Source organism: Monodelphis domestica, chromosome 4 (genome assembly GCF_027887165.1).
Source record: "Monodelphis domestica isolate mMonDom1 chromosome 4, mMonDom1.pri, whole genome shotgun sequence".
Lineage (NCBI taxonomy): Eukaryota > Metazoa > Chordata > Mammalia > Didelphimorphia > Didelphidae > Monodelphis > Monodelphis domestica.
In genome coordinates this window covers 443,175,239-443,195,238 of record NC_077230.1, presented here as the reverse complement: position 1 = coordinate 443,195,238, position 20,000 = coordinate 443,175,239, and the positions used below count along the sequence as shown (strand labels likewise).

The 20,000-nt window shown below is 41.5% G+C and overlaps 1 protein-coding gene across 1 annotated transcript in view; it reads right to left on the bottom strand.

Annotated features, from left to right (window-relative positions):
• Nucleotides 1-20,000, bottom strand: part of LOC103091958 (leukocyte immunoglobulin-like receptor subfamily A member 2) — a 58,103-nt gene that overhangs the window by 33,482 nt on the left and 4,621 nt on the right. Inside the window, exons 3-4 of the mRNA XM_056826295.1 lie at nucleotides 530-571; nucleotides 1-35 (exon numbers count right to left, since the gene is read on the bottom strand). The exon at nucleotides 1-35 is cut by the window's left edge and continues 250 nt beyond it. Coding sequence (XP_056682273.1) covers nucleotides 1-35; nucleotides 530-571 — 77 coding nt within the window. The remainder of the gene's footprint in view (nucleotides 36-529; nucleotides 572-20,000) is intronic.

Below are 20,000 nucleotides of genomic sequence, written 5' to 3'. Positions count from 1 at the left end.
ATTCTCTTCCCTGAGGGAGGGTCTGGGGAGTCTGTCTGGAAGGGAAGGAGAGCCGTTGGGTGCAGGGGATCCCCCTACTGTAGGAACCCCGCTCCCCCACCCTGGGTCTCTTCTCACTTTAGACCCTGTCAGTCCAGCCCAGCCCTCCCCCAGCTCCCTCTCTTGGGGCAGGTGGATGCTCTGGGCAGGGGGAGTGTGGGGGGAAGGACTCACCTGGTGCCTGTGTCATCCTCTGGCCCAGACACAGCCCTGGCAGAGAGGACCCTCATTACTCATGGCTCCCCACATCCTCCCACCCAGCACCTCCAGAGACAGACAGCCCAGAATCTGGTCTTAGGGCTGGTGTGAGGGAAAGGGGCTCAACCCAGAAGACCCCTCCAAGAGTCCCAGCTTCTCTTCTCCCCCCTTACTGGGTGACCCCAGACTGGCCCCCCCTTTTTTTTAACAAGTAACTTCTCTGGTGTCCTGGGTGTGAATCTACCATCCAAGGTGTCTAAAGTCCCTTCCATTCCCCGCTCTCCAGACTCACCAAGGCTCAGCAGGGCACAGAGGATGGGGGTCATGATGCTCCCTGGGGAGAGTGGGATAGTGGGAGGGTGGGCCGATGCTGACCAGGCAGAGTGAGGCACAGGACGTGACCAGACTGCTCTGAGTCTCTGTGTCTAGGCTCATTGAGAAGCTTCCCAGCTCCTTCCCTCTGTGGTTTCCTGTTGATTGCCTCATGGAGGGGCAGTTTGGGTGTCTTGGGTCTAGAATCAGGTGTCAGCATCAGGAATTATGGTCAGAGCAGGACCGAGGAATTACCTCTGGTTCACCCTTCACAGGACTTTACCTGGGAGAAACCACCCAGTTAAGGCTCAGCCCTCTGGATGTCCCCAACCATGCACAAAGGACCGTAACTGATCTCAGGCAAACAATAGCAGCCTTCATATGGTGCTGTAAGCTCCTACTAATAGGATCTCATTGTAGCCAATACAACAGAGAGGTAGGGGCTATTAATATCCTCATTTTACAGATGAGGAAACTGAGGCAGAAGTGACCTACCCAGGACCACATAGCTAGGAGATGTGATTTGCTATTTAACATCTTTAGACCTCAGTTTCCTTTTCTGTAAACGGAGGTGACTGGAATAATCAACAAATCACATCTGCAAGCAGAAAACAAAGTATCTTAGGGGGCTTCTCGGTATTTTCACTTGCTTTTCCTTTGCTAATGGAAATAGGCTTGAGGATGCTCTTTGGGAGGCGGGGTGTGGGGACGGAGGAGTCATTGCTCAGAAGAGTTTGCAACATTTCCTGGGCGTCCGTTTTTTTTTCTTTTCTTCTTTATTTTAAAGGCAAGGGTTTGAGTTGGGTCTTGTGGCTCCCAAAGGGTGCTAACAGCCCAGGCCTAAATGGAGGCATCATTGGGGAAATTTGGGGGTGAATAAACTGAGAGGTCTGCTCCCTCTGATTTAGGTTTTGGGTCTCATCAGTTGGAAGGGCCAGAATGTCAGGGGTTGGACTCGATTATTTAGAAGTAGGTTGCCAGGAATTTGATCCATTCCAAAATGATTTTTTAGCCATTTATTTATACAATATAGAAAGATAAGACCTGGCTTACCCATCGCCTTAAGCCCAAGACCTACAAACAGTGAGCTGGAATGATAAGCCAAGTTGTGGTAGGCGCGTCTGCCTAGTTAGAGAGAATCCTGGGACTTGACTACCTGAGGGAGATCATCAGAATACTTGCAGCTTGGACATCTCATTGTGGAGGGGTCAGTCTTTAGGTCTCTAAAATGCTTGAGACTCATAGCTACTTCGGTCTAGCTAGTTATCTCAGGGACCGGGAAGCCAAGTCCCTCAGCTTAACCTTTAGCTTAGTCTCCCCTCCATACTCACACTACTTTCTGAAGCACACATCTTTTTATTTCAATAACTCCTCTGCCAATTTCTTTTTTAAACCCCCACCTTCTGTCTTAGAATCAATACAGTGGATTGGCTCCAAGGCAGAAGAGTGGTCAGGGCTGGGCAATGGGGGTTAAGTGACTTGCCCAGGGTCTCACAGATAGGAAGTGTCTGAGTCCAGATTTGAACCCAAGACCTCCCATCTCTGGGCCTGGCTCTCAGTCCACTGAGCTACCCAGCTGCTCCCATTCAAATATTTTAAAACCTTAGCCTTCTTTCTTAGTTCTAAGACAAGAGTGGCAAGGGTTAGGCAGTTAGGGTTAAGTGACTTGCCCAAGGTCACACAATTAGGTCAGATTTGAATCAAGGTCCATCTGACTCCAAGCCTGGTGCTCTATCCATTGTGCTACTTTGCTACCTCTCCCTACCTTTTGCCTAGGTGTAAATTATCTTAATAACTGTCTTTCTATATTAGAGTTGACCTACTATGTGGGTGATGAGAATATGTAAGACTGACTCTATTTACCCGGGACTCAGAGTGATTGGGAGAAACTGATAGTTTTTTAGGACCCAGAGTAACCTAAAGAAGTCAGCTGTTTTTGAAAATTAGAGCCTGGCTGGGCAATTGCTGGCTCATCCCACCAGCCAGCTCTCACAGCCTCTTTCTGAGAACCAAAGTCATTGTGTTTCATCTAGTCCCAGACTCTGAGTTTATCACTTGGCTTCAACTATGGGACATCTGGCCCCAAGTCTAGTGGGTCACTGATTTGCTAAAACCTTGGGGTTTCATACTGTTATCTTGCTGTCTTATGATAAAAATATGTACCAGAGGTGTCTCTGCCCCCCCCCCCCCCTTGCACTTGGGAAATCAGTGCTCCATTCCTGGGGACTTTGCCCACATCACTCCAGATCTCTCCCTGGATTGGCCCCTGCCAGTCCCTTTCTCACCTTCCTTCACTAAGAATTATAAAAATCGCTTCTGGCCAGCTCTCCTTGGAGCTTGTTGGCACTAGACCAGTTTGTTCCCAAGCACATGTATGTCCTTGCTTAATGAAAACTGTTTTTAATCTTCCTAGCACTTGATATTTTTGCTTTTCTTCCTGTTTAGGGAAAGGAGGCTAGAGGTCTTAGGTGAGTCCAGTGCTTGTCACAGTGCCCTGAGGTATATCTCCCCTTTGGGGGAAGGGGATCTAAGTTCCATAGGGTCTGTGCCTCAATTTATACTTATTTTTAAAATGACCTCATGGCTGCCTGAGGATTCATACTGAGGGTTAATACTATATATAACTTTAGAAGTAATGAACTCTCTGTTCCTGGTTGCTGGGAGCCATTAGGCCACAACACCTTGACAGAGTCACATGTGGTAGCTAAGGAGGCCACAGAGTGGCTCTTGGCAAGATGTGATTGCCCACTCAGTCCCCCTTGCATGACCTCTCTCATCAATATCCCTAACCTATGAAATTGACATGATTATCATTCCCCCTAGTCTCAAAAGAAATAATGCAAGAGCAAAACACCTGGACCCCAATTCCCCAAAGCATCACCAAAAGATCAGACCCTCAAACCCAACCCCAAAAGACTATCATGGCTTAACTTTCACTTAGGTGCATAATTCCCAGTGAAACTGCAGGTACAAGCCAAGCCCAGAACTTTTCCACTCACAGGAATTTATTCTCATGAAGCCAGCATAAAAATCAGGCATAAAGGCCCATACAAAATGTACAAGTACACCAAGCTTCCATATGCCTCAGTGACTCAATTTCACAAACCAGTAACTCAGAAACTCCCTAGTAAACCCTGAGAAATGACCAGTCTAATATTAAATTTGAATTGTGATACGATTGCTGAATTGTCTTTTAAGAGCTGCTGATTAATTACTCCATTTTATTAAAAGCAATAAGTAATTTTCCTTGATTGTTTGTAAGCTCAAAACTTCTCAGAGGGTAATGAGAAAATTAAGCCACCATTTATCTTGTGTGCAACCTTTATTCTGTCTTTAATCACAACATAAACACCAAGCCTGGGGATGGCGGAGCAGCTGTCAGATGCAAAGCAGTCCCATGGCTGTAATGATTAAGCTGTCTTCCATTGTTATTTTTTTGACTGATTGTGCGCCACCTGTCAGGAAACCCTGGAGTTGTGAGCAAGGGTGGGCTTTGCCTGTGGCACCTGGTTAAGAAAAAAAATATCCATATACAATGGACATGGTTGAATCTATTGACTTGTCCTTCAAAACTATCCCCATCCAGAGGAAGAACTGTGGGAGCAGCAACACAGAAGAAAAACAAATGCTTGGTCACATGGTTCGATGGGGATATGACTGGGGATGTTGACTCTAAGTGATCACCGCAGTGCAAATATCAATAATATAAAAATAGGTCTTGATCAATGACACATGGAAAATCCAGTGGAATTGCATGTTGGCTATGGGAGGAAGGTAGGAGGAGGGGAGGGAAAGAACATGAACCATGTAACCATGGAAAAAAATTCTAAATTAAAAAAAAAAACCCAACTATCCCTTTTTCTGAGAAAAGATGATGACAAGAGACCTAAAGCTGGCTTTTTTTTCAACCCTCACCTTCTATCTTAGAATTTGATAAAAAATATAAGACTGTGAAGTTTTATATCAATTGATGCAAAATGAAACGAGTAGAACCAGGGAAACAATATATATTATGATTATGGCATTATCAATGGTAAGAATACAATCATCAAGACAATTGAAGCTGAATTCTGTGAAATCTTAGATGCCAAGCCTGGTCCTAAAAAGGGATATTAAAATGCACCTGCACACAGAGAAGACCAATGGAATAATGTATGAGATCTCAGGTTCTTCTAATACGTTGTTTATTTTGAGAACTTTCTCCTCTTTCTTTTATATTCTTTGTTAGAATGAATGGATGTCTGTAAGGAGAGTTGGGAGAGATATGTTAGAAAATAAAGATAGCCTTAAAACAAAATGTTAGTAAGTATTTAAAATGAACATTTAATTTATATTTGATATTTTCTTCAAATTAAGACTTATATAGATTTTATTTGATTACATTGTAATCAGTCATATATTTACCTAATATAATTTTTTTTGCATTTTCTTTGAAGTTTTTTCCTTTTAAAAATGATTTATTCCCAATTACATGATATAACACATTTCCGCACAAGTTTTCCCAAGTTATATGATCAAACTTATCTCCCTACCTCCCCTTCCCCTCCTGGTCCTGGCAGACTGTTCAATCTAGGTTATACATGTAGAATCATGTTTGTAAGTGAGTAATCTTATAAAACCCAAACCCCCAAACATAAACCAAAATAAAGAATTGAAAAATCGTATGCTTTCATCTGCATTCTGACTCCAATAGTTCTTTCTTTGGAGGTGGAAAGCATTCTTTGTCATAAATCCCTCAGAATTGTTCTGGATCATTGAGAGGAGCTAAGTCTTTTACAGTTGATTCTGCAATATTGCTGTTGAGTGTACAATGTTTTCCTGGTTCTGCTTATTTCACTCTGCATCAGTCCATGAAGGTCTTTCCAAAATCATCCTGTTCATCATTCCTTTTAGCACAATAGTATTCCATCACCATCATATACCACTTTGTTCAGCCATTCCCCAATTGATGGGCATCCTCTCAATTTCCAATTCTTTTCCACCTCAAAAAGAGCAGCTATAAATATTTTTGTACAAGTAAGTCCTCCCCTCGCTTTTTTTTTTTAACTGTTTAGATTTCAGATCTAGTACTGGTATTACTGGATCAAAGGGTATGCATTCTTTACAGTCTTTTGGTGATAGTTCCAAATTGTCCTCCACAGAATGGTTGGGTCAGTCCAGAGCTCCACCAGAAATGCATTAGTGTCCCGATTTTGCCACATCCTCTCCAACATTTATTATTTTCTTTTTCTGCCATATTAACCAATCTGGTAGGTGTGAGGTGATACCTCAGAGTTGTTTTAATTTTCATTTCTCTAATCAAGAGAGATTTAGATTTTTTCATATGATTATTGATAGCTTTGATTTCTTCATCTGAAAATTGCCTATTCATATCCTTTGACCAATTTTCAATTGGGGATTACTTGTATTCTTATAAATTTGATTTAATTCTATATATATTTGAGAAATGTGACATTTATCAGAAAAAATTGCTATGCCCTCCCGCCAGTTTGTTGTTTCCCTTCTAATCTTGGTTGTATTGGTTTTGTTTCTACAAATCCTTTTAAATTTAATATAACAAAAATGATTCATTTTATATCTTGTAATGTTCTCAGTCTTGTTTGGTCATAAATTCTTTCCTTTTCAGAGTCAGCTGGGTAGCTCAGTGGACTGAGAGCCAGGTTCCAGAGACAGGAGGTCCTAGGTTCAAATCTGACCTCAGATACTTCCCAGCTATGTGACCCTGGACAAGTCACTTAACCCCCATTGCCTAGCCCTTACCACTCTTCTGCCTTGGAACCAATACCTAGTATTGATTCTAAGACAGAAGGTGAGGGTTAAAAAAAATTCTTCCCTTCATAGATCTGTAAAGTATTCTATGTTGCCCTAATTTATTTAGAATTCTCTCCCCTTTTTCCAAGGGAGATTTTGATTCCTGCTGGGAAGAGAAGAAGAAATTTTGAGCCAAAGGCTACTCTGTCCTCCTAAGAGAGATGGGGCACTAGTCCTATCATATATAACTCTTTCCTTTACTATTTTTAGTCTAGAGGAAATACATTTTAGATTCAAGCACTCCTGATTACTATCCCCCCCTAGGGAAGGATCATCCCAAACTATCTATCCAAGACTTGATGCTATTCCCACAAGATGCCAATTTCACACTTAACACACACAACAAATAGTAAAGAAATCCATTTTTTCCAAGTCAGTAGCAAACAAAAATTGAGAAACCATCCATAGTAGATGTACTAGACAATAGTAAAGGAGTTCTCTCTTTGAGAATGAGAACTAGAAGAAAGGGTCCTTGATCTCACCCAAAGGAGAAATTCCCCAAAGTGTCTAGTGTAGTAAGCAAGATATAGGGTTACGATGGAAACTGCCAGTTGTTTTCCTGTAGGCTTCTTCCCAGAGTCTTTGTTTTCTTCCAGGGATCTAAAAAGATATTACAATTTTGCATCTTTTCTCTTGAAGCTAGACTCCAGAAGAGCTGATGCTCCTTTTCTTTCACTCTCACTAATTCCACTCTCCTTTCATTGAGCAAAATCTCTACTCTTGAGGAGAGATTCCCACAGTACTGGTCCTTTGAGTCAAGGACACATCTATATGGGTAGTGGCGGTAGTGATGGGGCAGGGGAATGTTTAGTATCTCAAAGAACCTCAAGTTATCCCAGTGGCTAGGTGAAGGTTTTTTGCATGTCTCTAGCAAGCAATGTCATTCCATTTACACTAGTAAAGAAGGATGATGGCCACAGAAATTCTAACAAGCAAATATATTCTTGTATTCATCAAGAACCAGAGTTTAGAACTTCAGGGACTAGACTGGAGGAAACACTGATAGCAGACAGGATCTTTTCAGGTCATGCCATATGAGGGGAAAGTTATTCTGGGATTTGAGGGAGGACGCAGGGGAAAAGAAAGCAGAGGGGCTTGGAGCTGGCTAAGGGTGGCCTTTGTGAACTCTAAATTACTCCACCCTACTTAGATCTTACATTATGGTGAAGATAGAATTGTAATCTCCTGATTGAACAATGAAGGTACTTAGTTCTTACCTTATAGTGAAGCTAGAACTTTAAGTTAAGTCTATTTTTAGATCTTAATACAAAAAGGTGTTAAGTAACTATAAAGGGTAAATTAATCATGAAAAGGTCAAGTAACTAACAAAAGGTGAACTTAACAAAGAAGTGTTAAATAACTCAAAAGATATAATCTAATCAAAGAAGATGAGAACTAAAGAATGGGCATTTAGAGGAGGGGACACAAGGGTAAAAGGTCTATATATTTGGCTCACTTCCTCTCTCGGGGACCTTTTTGGCGGTGGAGATTTGGCTGGTGGCAGCATGCTGGGCCTTTTGGCATCTTGATGTGGCTACAAACTATTGTCCAGTTTGGTGGTGAGTTTCTGGCTGAGTTTTTTCTCCTTTACTTTCCAAACTTATCCTCTTTGAAGCCTCTAATCTCCTTCAGAGACCTAGCAGCAGAAATCTTGAACTCCCCCTGGCACAGACCAGACGGGAGAAATCCTATACCCTCTTCTCTCTTTCTCCTTAAATCCTTCCCTCTATGTTAATTAAAATTACCTTAAATTTCCAGACTGACTTGGGTATTTTATTTGGGTTTTTTTCCTTGGTAACCAATTAATTTAGATTTAAGTCACAACCCTAAAATTATCTTTACACCTTACAGAGGCCCCTGAAATCATGATAGAAATCATAAAGCCCTCCAGTTTCTATGGTTTCTGAGATACTTTAATATTCTTGGGGAATAATTTTTTCTCCTTAATTACTTGATCAGTGTCAGTGATCAACCTTGCTGGGGTGTAGGGAAGGATTGAAGTGGGCAGGAGATTGTGAGCATGTATGCATGGTCACAGCAATAGCATTGGGGAAGAGGGGGAGATCTGGGGGACAAGTTTGGCCAGGACTAGGTCCCAGGGAAGGAAGGGCTCTTCCCTTTGTCTGGAGTTGGGCAGAACCATTTGATCCACATTTTCAATGAACCCCAGTTCTGTTTTCCCATTTGTCAAGGGATCCTGGAGCTCCTACTCAGTAGTCTCTTCTAGTTATGACAAGCTTCTGGCAACAGGACTCCCAGGATGATGAGAACCAGCCTAGCCAGGCTGAGGCAGATGGGATTACCCACAGTGTAATCCTGGAAAGCACAAATTTAGGAGTGGAGATGGGAGAAGGCTGTCATTGTCATATGGACAAGACCTCCCTGATCTCAGGCCCCCTATAAATGTCAGCACAAACACCCCTCTGCCCTTAGTTTCACACTTCTCAGATCTAGCCCAGCCCAAACCCTATTCCCTAAACTGAGAGGTTCTTGTTGCTCCCTGCCTTGAGAGCCTGGGAATATGGGTGAGGGTTGGGGGTTCCAGAGAAAGAAGGCTGAGGCAGCCTCTTCTATCTGTATCCTTCTCAGTCCTTCCTCTGCAGTGTCTTGAATCAGCCCAGGGCCCTTTGCCATCACTTCTGCTCCATCTCATTCTTTTTTTTTTTGCAGTTCAACACTCATTTTATTAACAATAATTTCACCGTATGCTACATAAATGCATATTTTATATAGAAGAAAATAGGTTTCAAGGAAACAACAGTCAGAAACAACATGGCAGCAATCACAGGAAAGAAATCTCTTGCAAAAAGATTTCACTGCTTTCTAAAATGGTTGTCTGCAACCGCCATGATGTGGAGAGATTATCCAGGAGAAGGATGATAGGAAATTTACAACACGTGCATCGTATCTCAAAAACAAGTATTTTTTCTCTTTACTCTGTAGACAGTTGCCTACTGTGCGCTCTTTCTGAGGAGAGATATCTGCGCTTGGGGCAATCATATGTTTAATATCTAATTCATTTCCCGTGAGTCCTAAGGGAAAATCTGCCTGGAGGATAAAAATACTTTGCCCCTTAACTTACTCGGTTTCATATTAAGGTGAAACCACTAGTAACTCAAACATTAACAACCAGGAAAATGCAATGACATGGGAATTAGGAAATTTGGGTTCTAATCCCTGTTCAGCCACCAGCTATCTTGGATGAGTCACTTTCTTTACCTTTCTGGGCATGGGTATTCCCATGTGTAAAATGATGGTGGTAGACCGTTTTTTGGACAATCTCTCTAAAATTTAATGTCTTTGAGTGCAAGTAGTTAGACAAAGACAAGGGAAAACATGCTTGTGAAATTTCTGAGGAACTCAATGAAAGACCCAATTTTGGAGAAGCTCTCCCCAAAGACTTAGCGATTCTGAAGGCCAAAGTCTCTCCGGCTAAAACGTGGGAGATCATGGAGTTTCCACTCTAAGTCCAAAGGGAGGCAGAGGAACATGCCGAAATTGTAGTTCTTTTGGTCTGTTGAGTTATAAAATAACCCCAGATAATAGGATAAGAATAGTGTGTTTTTCTAGATTTTTTAGCCCTGTAATGCAGACAACGAGTCAATGACATGGTGCTTTCATTGAGTTTAATATTAACAACCTACTGCAACATTTAAAACTGTTTTATTGCAACTATATCCCTTCAATTCACAGTGCTAGAGGATTCACATAAACTACATTTTCTAAATCATTATAATTTTAAAATATTCTTATTACATACAATTCAATTTTAAATTGAATTTCAATTTAAATTGAAATTCAAATTTAAAAAAGAATTTTAAAGCACTGGCATTGCATAGTCAGACCCTATGTGATTATTTCCCCAAATTGTCAAATATCAAGTGAGATGGCACTCATGTATATTTCCTGTCTAATAAAGCAGATATTTCCAGTGAGAAAAAGACTACAGGAACTGCCAAAAATCCAAGGGATCATTAGAAAGCTGGTTTGGCCTTCAATTTGGCATGCAGTGTTAAATTTCACCAAAGAACTAGTTACTGGGAGAAAAAATTGATATATAATCAGTCATCCAAAACACAAAACAGAACTAACATGACAACTAACATGGGACTATGCCATGACAGGGAAAAATATCAAATTCCAAAACTCATTAAAAATTATACATTATAGGGGGCAGCTGGGTGGCTCAGTCAGGCCTAGAGATGGGAGGTCCTAGGTTCAAATCTGGCCTTAGACACTTCCCAGCTGTGTGACCCTGGGCAAGTCACTTGACCCCCATTGCCTAGCCCTTACCACTCTTCTGCCTTGGAGCCAATACACAGTATTGACTCCAAGATGGAAGGTAAGGGTTTAAAAAAAATTATACATTATAGAAAAAAGGGAAAGTTATATAAATTAGGAAATAATACAAGACTAGATTTGTCTTGCAAATGGCAGGCATCCCATAAATATTTGCTTAATGAATTAAGGATTAACTCACTATATGGTGTTAGCTGCCTCATGTGTTTAGGGTTTACCTTTCAGACTTTGCTCATTTTGTTTATTCTTCTATATAATTTCTCTGAGTTACGAAGAAGCATGTTCTCATCTTTTACACACATTGTTAGCTTTGGGAGAGAATTAATGAAAACAAATGTGCCTGTCTATTTGGTCCAACACAATTGATATCTAGATGTATATTAAATTACCTTATATACACTTAACATACTTCTGCTTAGTCATCAGAGGTAATAATTATCAACTTTTTGTGTCTTTCAGAGAAATGGATAATAGCATCATTTGCACAGGGCGACCTTTTAAAAAACCTAAGACACTCTTAAGTTACTTAAATAATACAAACATGGCTCTCATCCTATTTCCCTGACTCCTTAAATATAGTTTTCTTAACTAGTAGACCTCAAGTAAAACGCAACTAAAAGAACAGGAAGCAGCAAAAATGCCCAAACTACAGAAAACACAAAAAACAAAACAAAACAAAAAAAAAACAAATACATCTAAGTATAAGGCAACTTTACCATTACAAATTCTGGAATGTCTACTCACTATTCCACCCTAATCAGACCTTCTTTACAAGATGGTATTTAGCTATTTCCTGATCAATAACAATGGAGATATTTGGAATAACAGAATCAGGTCTTGGAAACCCACATTCTCCACCCTACTCAGTTTAACAAGATTTTGAAGGTCTGCATCAAACTCAAGATTTAATTATCTGAGGAGATGGCCTTCAACAGACATGTGCAAAAAGAACAGACCTCTGGCCGGTCCTAGGTCAAGCTGAGTCCTCATTGGTACAGATGAGATGCAGAAAAGTGATGTAAAAACACCCATATAAGGCACATCATGGGCTGCCTCTTTCTCTTTCCCTGGAGAGACAATTCTGGCTGACATCTTGGAGTGTTGGCTGGTGAGTTTTGTCCTGGAACTGATTTCAGGTTCGGACATTTTAGCTAAGCCTCTTTGGAGGTCAAGCTGATTCTTTCCTGCTTCACACTCAAAACTTTACTTTCTACATCTCCTATCTTCCTGCCCTGAACTAGCCCCTTCCTTCCTCCTTCTTAAAAACTTCTCTACTATATCAATCAAATCACCATAAAATTTGGCAGCTGACTTGGGTATTTTATTATTTGGGATTTCCCTTGGCGACCACTTAAATTTAGATTTTTTTTTTTCAGTCTCAAACATAATTTCACCCTTTACATGGGGAAGAGCCAAGTTCAAATTCCCCCTCAGATATTTCCTCTCTGATGGATCCTGGGCATAGTACCTCAACTCTTCCAGTCTCAGCTTCTTCTTCTCGAAAATGGGATGAAAAAGAACATGTTCCTCCCAGGGGAGTTGTGAGGTTCCAATGAGATAATAATTGTAAAGTCCTTAAGAAGCCTGAGTGGGAGCTGGGTGAGAAGAACTTGGCAAACCCTCACAGCAGAGGTACTATTCTTCTCTGAACACCACAGGGAGCATTTAGAGAGAGTGGGGAAAGAGGGCCACACTGGGATATATCACCTGTGACCATAAGGGCCAGGGGATCACTGGGAGCTAACCATTCAGAGAAGTCACTATGAAAATAGTAACATAGATACATTCTCCAATGGGCAGCCATCACAGTCAAGATGGAGAGGCTGGGCAAAGTCCCCATTTTTCCATCCTTGTACAAAGCAGACCTATAATACCACAGCTCTGACTGACACTGGAAGGGCACATTCCATCCTGAGGTCATGTTGGGACAGGACAAGGCTGAGAGAGAGTTGTTGATATAGGCCTGGGGGAGGTGAACAAGTCCCTGGAGTTATGACAGGGACAGGTCCCCCCCTACCCCTCATGACCAGGCCTGAGCTCAGAGGGGGAATAGAAGACCCACCTATCTTCCCCTTCCTCTCCTGGCTTCAAGGGAGCCAGGGTGTGGCAGGGGACCCACAGCCAGATGTGGGCAGAGGCCAGAGCCAAGATCGAGGGTTCAGGGTTGGAAGGATCTCTTCTCATCTGTTACTACCACCTTCTGGGGATCACTGGGCTCTGACCACTTGAACTAGCTCATGAAGGCTCACAGTAGTCTTTATTGTCATGTAGAAGATGAGAATCTTGGCCTCTCTCTCAGCTGCAGACGTATCCATGAACTGATGGGTTTCTTCCTTCCTCAGACAGTACAGATTAACTTCAGGGGACTCTTCACACCAATGGAACTCAGGCTTCCCCTGGGGGATCACTAAGCCTGACTCACCCTGAGTAAGGGTTTGGGCAATGTGCCTGGAAGAAAATCAGAGCCTAGAGTCCCAGAGGGTCCCCTTCAGTCCCTTTCTGCCCACATCTTTCTCTATTCCCCCTCTCAGATCATCCCATCTGCCCCAAACCCCATCTTCCATTCCCTCTGGCTATTCTGGGGACAGCTCTCAGTGCTGAGCACGCAGGAAGCATTTGGGGAAAGGACTCACCCTCTTGCCTCCAGATCCTCCAGCACAGACAGAGCCCTGGAGGAGAGGCTCTGGATTAGACTCAGTTTCCACAGCCTGTTATCAAACCTGAGGGCCTCTGGATCCCAGGCTGGGGGCTAGATGCAGAAGGGGCAGCCAGGCTCCTGGAGATCTGGGATATTCTGATTGTGCCCCTATTCAAGGGGCTTTCATTTTCCATCTCTAAAATGGTGGAGGTGGGGGGGTCACACTGCCTGCTGGCCTGTCCTGCTTCTGCCACAGAGAGGGGTGGGTGGCAGGAGAAAAGGCTTAAGCTGGTTTTTGTGGGTTCTCCCCAGCCTGCTCTGCTCTAAATATTTGTAACAACACTTCCGACCACTAGAGGGAGGCAAATCCACCCTTAGAGATCCTTGGTCCTGGGCTGGCTTTGGTTCTCCAGTCCAGCTTCACTCCCTTGATGCAGTGATTTCAAGGCCATGGTTCTCCCATTTCCTAGATCTTTCCAAAGTACATCAGGACACAGTGAGGGGGCCATTGTGGTCCCAAGGGTTAGTGACAGGGTGGACACGTGATCCTCTTGGGAGATAATATTCAGCAGCCCAGGGTGTGGCCAGCAAGTTCCCCAAAGCCCTGACCTACTAGGGGGAGAGAAGCTCCTTCCTCTTTGGGGTTTACTCTTCCTCCGGGGGACTGGGTTGGGTTTCTTGGAAGGGGAGGCTGGACAAAGAGAAGCTCAGGTAGAGGTTTGACTCATCCCTGCCCTTCTCTGGCCCTTGATTGCTCCCTCTGTACAGTGGACAGGAGGTCAAAGCCCCTCCCCTGTTTTTAGACTCTCTGATTACCCCAATCAATAAGCCAACAAACACTTATTGAGCACTACTGTGTGCCAAGCTTTGTTCTAAACTTTGGGGATTAAAAAAATAAAAGCGAAAGATAGTTCCTAGCCTCAAGGAGCACACAATTATGAAGGCATGAAAAGCATTTTTTTTTTTAAAATTAAGAAATATTTTAAACCCTTACCTTTCATCTTGGAATCAACACTGTGCATTGGTTCCAAGGCAGAAGAGTGGTAAGGGCTAGGCAGTGGAAATCAAGTGACTTGCCCAGGGTCACACAGCTGGGAAGTGTCTGAGGTCAGATTTGAACCTAGGATCTGCTGTCTCTAGGTCTGGCTCTCAATCCACTGAGCTACCCAGCTGCCCCATGAAAAGTATTTCTGCTTTAGCCATGCTCTAAAAAATTATAATAGAAGAAGAAACAGAAAAATTATGTTTCAATTTATACTTAGAGCCTATTCTCTCTGGAATTGAATTTTTCATCATGAGTTTTTTGGAATTGTAGTGCATCCTTGTATTAATTAGTTCAATCTTTGAGCGTTGATCATGACTATAATGTTGCTGTAATTTGTTCTCTTGTTCTCCTCCTTCACTTTTCCACTCATATAAGTTTCCTAAGGTTTTTCTGAAATCCTCCCAGAACGTGGTATTTTAGCTGGGAATTGAAGGAAGCCTGAGAAACATCAGCTCAGAAATGATTATTGAATCACTGGGAGATGATAGGGAGTCAGAGAAGGCATGATCAGATAAGTAGAAGGAGAAAGTAGAAGGAGTTGTCCAGAAAACCTAGAGAGGAGAGTATCAAGGAGAAGAAGGTGATGGATGAAATAAGACTGCAATGTCAAAGGATAAGAAGAATGACTGAGAAAAATTCACTGGTTTTCTTTTCTTTTCTTTTCTTTTCTTTTCTTTTCTTTTCTTTTCTTTTCTTTTCTTTTCTTTCTTTTCTTTTCTTTTCTTTTCTTTTCTTTTCTTTTCTTTTCTTTTCTTTTCTTTTCTTTTCTTTTCTTTTCTTTTCTTTTCTTTTCTTTTCTTTTCTTTTCTTTTCTTTTCTTTTCTTTTCTTTTCTTTTCTTTCCCTTACCTTCCATCATGGAGTCAATACTATGTATTGGCTCCAAGGCAGAAGAGCGGTAAGGGCTGGGCAATGGGGGTCAAGTGACTTGCCCAGGGTCACACACACTGGTTTTCTTAATGAAGATCATTGGTAACTTTGGAGAGAACAGTTTTGACGGAATGATGAGGTTGGAAGTCGTATTGTGAGGGGCTAAGAAAAGAATGAGAGGAGAGACAGTGTAGTCACTTACTGTAGATAGTCTTTTCATGGGGTTTCATGTATTAGCAGAAGAGGGATGGAAGAGCACAGGCATTTTTGTAGGAAGTAGACAATCAGCCAGCATAGAGGGAGAAATTGGAAATTAGTGAGAGTTCGGATAAGAGAGGTCTCATGGTATGTCAACTCAATTGTGCAGTGGAAACATCAGTTCAACACAGAATATTTGTTCCTTCCTTCCTTCCTTCCTTCCTTCCTTCCTTCCTTCCTTCCTTCCTTCCTTCCTTCCTTCCTTCCTTCCTTCCTTCCTTCCTTCCTTCCTTCCTTCCTTCCTTCCTTCCTTCCTTCCTTCCTTCCTTCCTTCCTTCCTTCCTTCCTTCCTTCCTTCCTCCATCCACTGGGAGGAAAAGAACTCCTCCTCTTGTGGTTGGATCTCTATAGTTATACTAAGTTAAATGAATGTGGCTGACACACCTCTCTCTGACCCTCAAGAAATGGTAAACGAGCTGGTTTATTAAATCCAACTTTCTATAGCCGTCTTTGGATAAAAAAAATACCAGCTATCCCAATCAGGTTTTCACTCTTTTTCCCCTCACAGGTTTTTCCTCTGTTGTAGATCAGGTCACCCCAAATCTTGATGAGGGGAATAACTATGACAAAACAAGGCACGCACTGGGGAAAGTCTTCTTGGGATGGTTTTTTGTTTAGTAAAAAGGTCCCTGGCCAGGTAGATGCTTTGGGAACTGGGAGTAATTACTCTATTCAGTTACATCCTTGAGGAACTGTCTGACCTTTAGAAATTGGAGTCTGAGGAAATGAATGGATTTATATAGCAATTTTTGTAATAAGTAGTACAATTTGTGGAAACACCTGAAACTAATGTCTGTTTTCCATGAGTTACCTTACCATACAGGTGCACTAAATACAGAAAAAGGCTGTTTTGCAGGAAAGAGTCAATCAGGAGCCTACAGTGAGCCAGAAGTCTTGTTCACTCCGAGGGGCGTCCTTGGTATTCACTGACTGAACTTGTTGAGCTGCCCATCCCAAACTTTACCTGAAGCAAACTAAGCCTGCCTGAACAAGCCTTGTGGTCAGACACTGCCACATAATGTCTTGGAACATCCTACTTCTACATTTCCACCTGTCCCTGGGAGAGACTTCCAATTCTTCACCCCATCCTCTCCCCAAGCAACTCCTTGTGGTTTGCAATCATATATTGTCTCTACACCTCTCTGGCTGCAGGGACTTCAATCTGGATGTCCTTTGGCATGAATGTCTATCACTTTCCCTTTAAATGAATAATCTTTTACAAATATTTAATTAAGAATATTTTTTCCATGGTTTCATGATTCATGTTCTTTCCCTCCCCTCCTCCTAACCCCTCCCGTAGCTGATGCACAATGCCACCGGGTTTTACGTGTGTCATTGATCAGGACCTACTTCCATATTATTAATATTTGTTCTAGGATGATCATTTGGAGTGTACGTCCCCAATCATATCCCCATCGACCCATATGATCAAGCAAATGTTTTTCTTCTGTGTTTCTACTCCCACAGTTCTTTTTTTTTTTTTTTAAACCCTTACCTTCCGTCTTGGAGTCAATACTGTGTATTGGCTCCAAGGCAGAAGAGTGGTAAGGGCTAGGCAATGGGGGTCAAGTGACTTGCCCAGGGTCACACAGCTGGGAAGTGGCTGAGGTCAGATTTGAACCCAGGACCTCCCATCTCTAGGCCTGACTCTCAATCCACTGAGCCACCCAGCTGCCCCCTCCCACAGTTCTTTTTAAAAAATTTTATTTATTTTTAAGCATTTATTGAACACTTACTGTGTGGCAAGAACAAGTCTACCTTTTGCAGGTACAGATTTGTTCTCTACTCCCACAGTTCTGGATGTGGATAGCATCTTTCTCATCAGTCACTCAGAATTGTCTTGAGTCATTGATTGTTGCGAGTAGAGAAGTCCATGACATTTGATTGTGCCACAGTGTATCCATCTCTGTGTACAATGTTCTCTTGGTTCTACTCCTTTCACTCTGCATCATAAATGAATAATCTTTTTTTTTCCTGAGAAATTGATAATTTATTTTCATAAAAATTTGGGTGCTAGGGAAAAGACAAAAACAAAATAGTTCTTGCCTTCAAGAAGTTTTTGTTGTTCTGAGATGCAACATGCACACTTACAAATAAATACTATATATGTATTCTCTCCACATATATATGTATAGAATGAATGAATAATCTTTTAAACTCATTTAGGATTCCTCTTTTTTGAGGGATGTTTTTTTTTAATGGTTGGCATTTTTGGAGATTTTGAACCCTAGACTTCAATCCCCAGAAGTCCTTGGTATTTCCCAGAATTCCCTATAATCTCACCTGAGACTCCACATAGGTGAGATCACAATTGGTATTTAACTGGCAGTAACACTCTCTTCTCTGCCATTGCAATGATGTAGTAAGTAAGCTAAGTGAGGGGATTATGAATGGGCTAATCAGCCATGGGCCCGTGGTTTTTATTTTGTATCCTTGATTTCTAATAATCCTTAATAAATCTCATAAAATATAATATTTTATTACGAGAGACATAATTGAATTTTTAAATCATCAGGTTTTGATGAAGAATGAGTAGGCCACTGACCTCATTCCAAAGGTGAGGCTAGGTACCAGCATCCGCCCCTTGCTCTTGGCTTGTCTTCAGGTTTTCGGTTGGTGATTCCTGCTCCCCATACCAAGATATAACAGATGAGAGATCTACAATTAAACATGTTGATACCAAAGGACATGCACCACAGACAGGTGTTAATTTTCACATTGAACAATAAACCTAAGTAATTTTCCATGAGGATAACATAAGACAAGATATAAGATGATTTATTAAAAGGGAAACCTTTAAGACCTGAATATATGGAGTGGAAGAAAGATAAGCATCTATTTTTTAAATAGTTAGAAAATCACTCTCAAGTTATCCAAGCTCTGTGCTTGAAGAAGAGTCATTTCTCTAGCTGAGTCCATTTAGAATCTGTCACTGGTTGGGAGGTTGCTTTCGTTTCCTGAGTATATATTCCTTTGCCACTGCTAGACTATTTTGTATTCACCAAAGGGGATTTTTCCCTGTGAAGGTTCTTGGGTTCCCATGGGTAATTTATAGTCCTAGGACAGTCCTCCGCACTAAGGGAACTTTAGGCTGTTGCAGCATGGTCCTGGAACCTTCATGTACTTGAATAATTGGCAAAAACTAACCTTCAACATCCTGTCATAGATAATAAATCAATATGCATCAAGCAAAACCCAGAAAGTAGTTCGTTTTCATTTAGGAACAAAGGACAAATGAACTGTTAGAAAAATATGAGTAAGTTCAAGTTCAATATTCAAGCCCTAAGTTGTGATTGGTGAAGTTTTGCTAGTTGAAGTTAAAATCTCTTGGGACTAATTTACTACTGGTTTGAGTTTTGATTACAGGTATAAATATCTGAATTGTCATGAAGCCAAGATTAGAAAATAACATGTGCTAGCAGTCCAAGAAATGTTATATGGGGATGTCTGGATGTCCATGCCTAGGAACAGTTTTGGGGATGACCTAAGATAGGAATCTCTTGACTCAATTTCCCCATTATGCTATTTCCTTTTTGAATAGTAAATTTCCCCACCTGTTTAATCCTGAGCCTTGTTTTTAATACCTTGTGGCAACATGGTTCACTGTCAGATTTGACTCATACTTGGAATCAAACAAAGCTAAAGGAGTTTTTCCTCTTTTGGGGCATATTGCTGTAATCATGTCCTTGCTTCTTTCTCTCAGTAAACCTCTCTAACCAGGGCAAGTTTGGCTATAATGTTTGTGATGAATCCATTGCTGCAATACCATATCCTGAACAACTTTATGAGTGTTTGGCCTTATTCACCTGTTTATGAATATATATGTGTGTGTGTGTGTGTGTATCTCTATGTCCTTACACAGTCATAAGTATAAAATTTGTGTATTAGGATCCTTAAATTGTTTAGATTGATATCAGAATAATTGGGTATTGATGCTGCAGTTTATGGGACCAAGCTATTATTCTATTAATTATGAAATCAGAAATATCTTCAATTTTGTTTTGAGGAAAAAGAATTTAACTTAAATCCTGTATAATGTTATCCTCATGGAAAGTTACTTAGGTTTATTGTTCAATGTGAAAATTGACACCTGTCTGTGGACATGTTTAATTGTAGATCTCTCATCTGGTTTGCCCTGTTCTGAGGCAGTCTCTGCTAATGCCTCAAGGAGAGAGAGAGAAAGGATAGTAGTTTGAAATTCCGCAGGGGGCATGACGGAGCCAGGAAGGAGATGGCAGAAATGAGTCAGAAACCAAGCCGTATTGATTTTGATTGAGGCACAGAAGAACTCCGACACTGAACAGCTCAAAGGCAAGATCCATCCAGTGATCCAGAATTAATAGCACACAGGTCATGAGAAATGATATAGCTAGCTGAGAGATCAGCCTAGATCCCTCAGACTATTTGTCAAGCCCGAACCTTACGGCTGAGAGACTAGGGTGCAGGTAATAGGATGAATTAGAAAGAGCTAGGTATTAGCATTGGAAAAGAAAGTGCCTGGCCCAAGGCCAGGTCCCAGGTGAGAGAGATA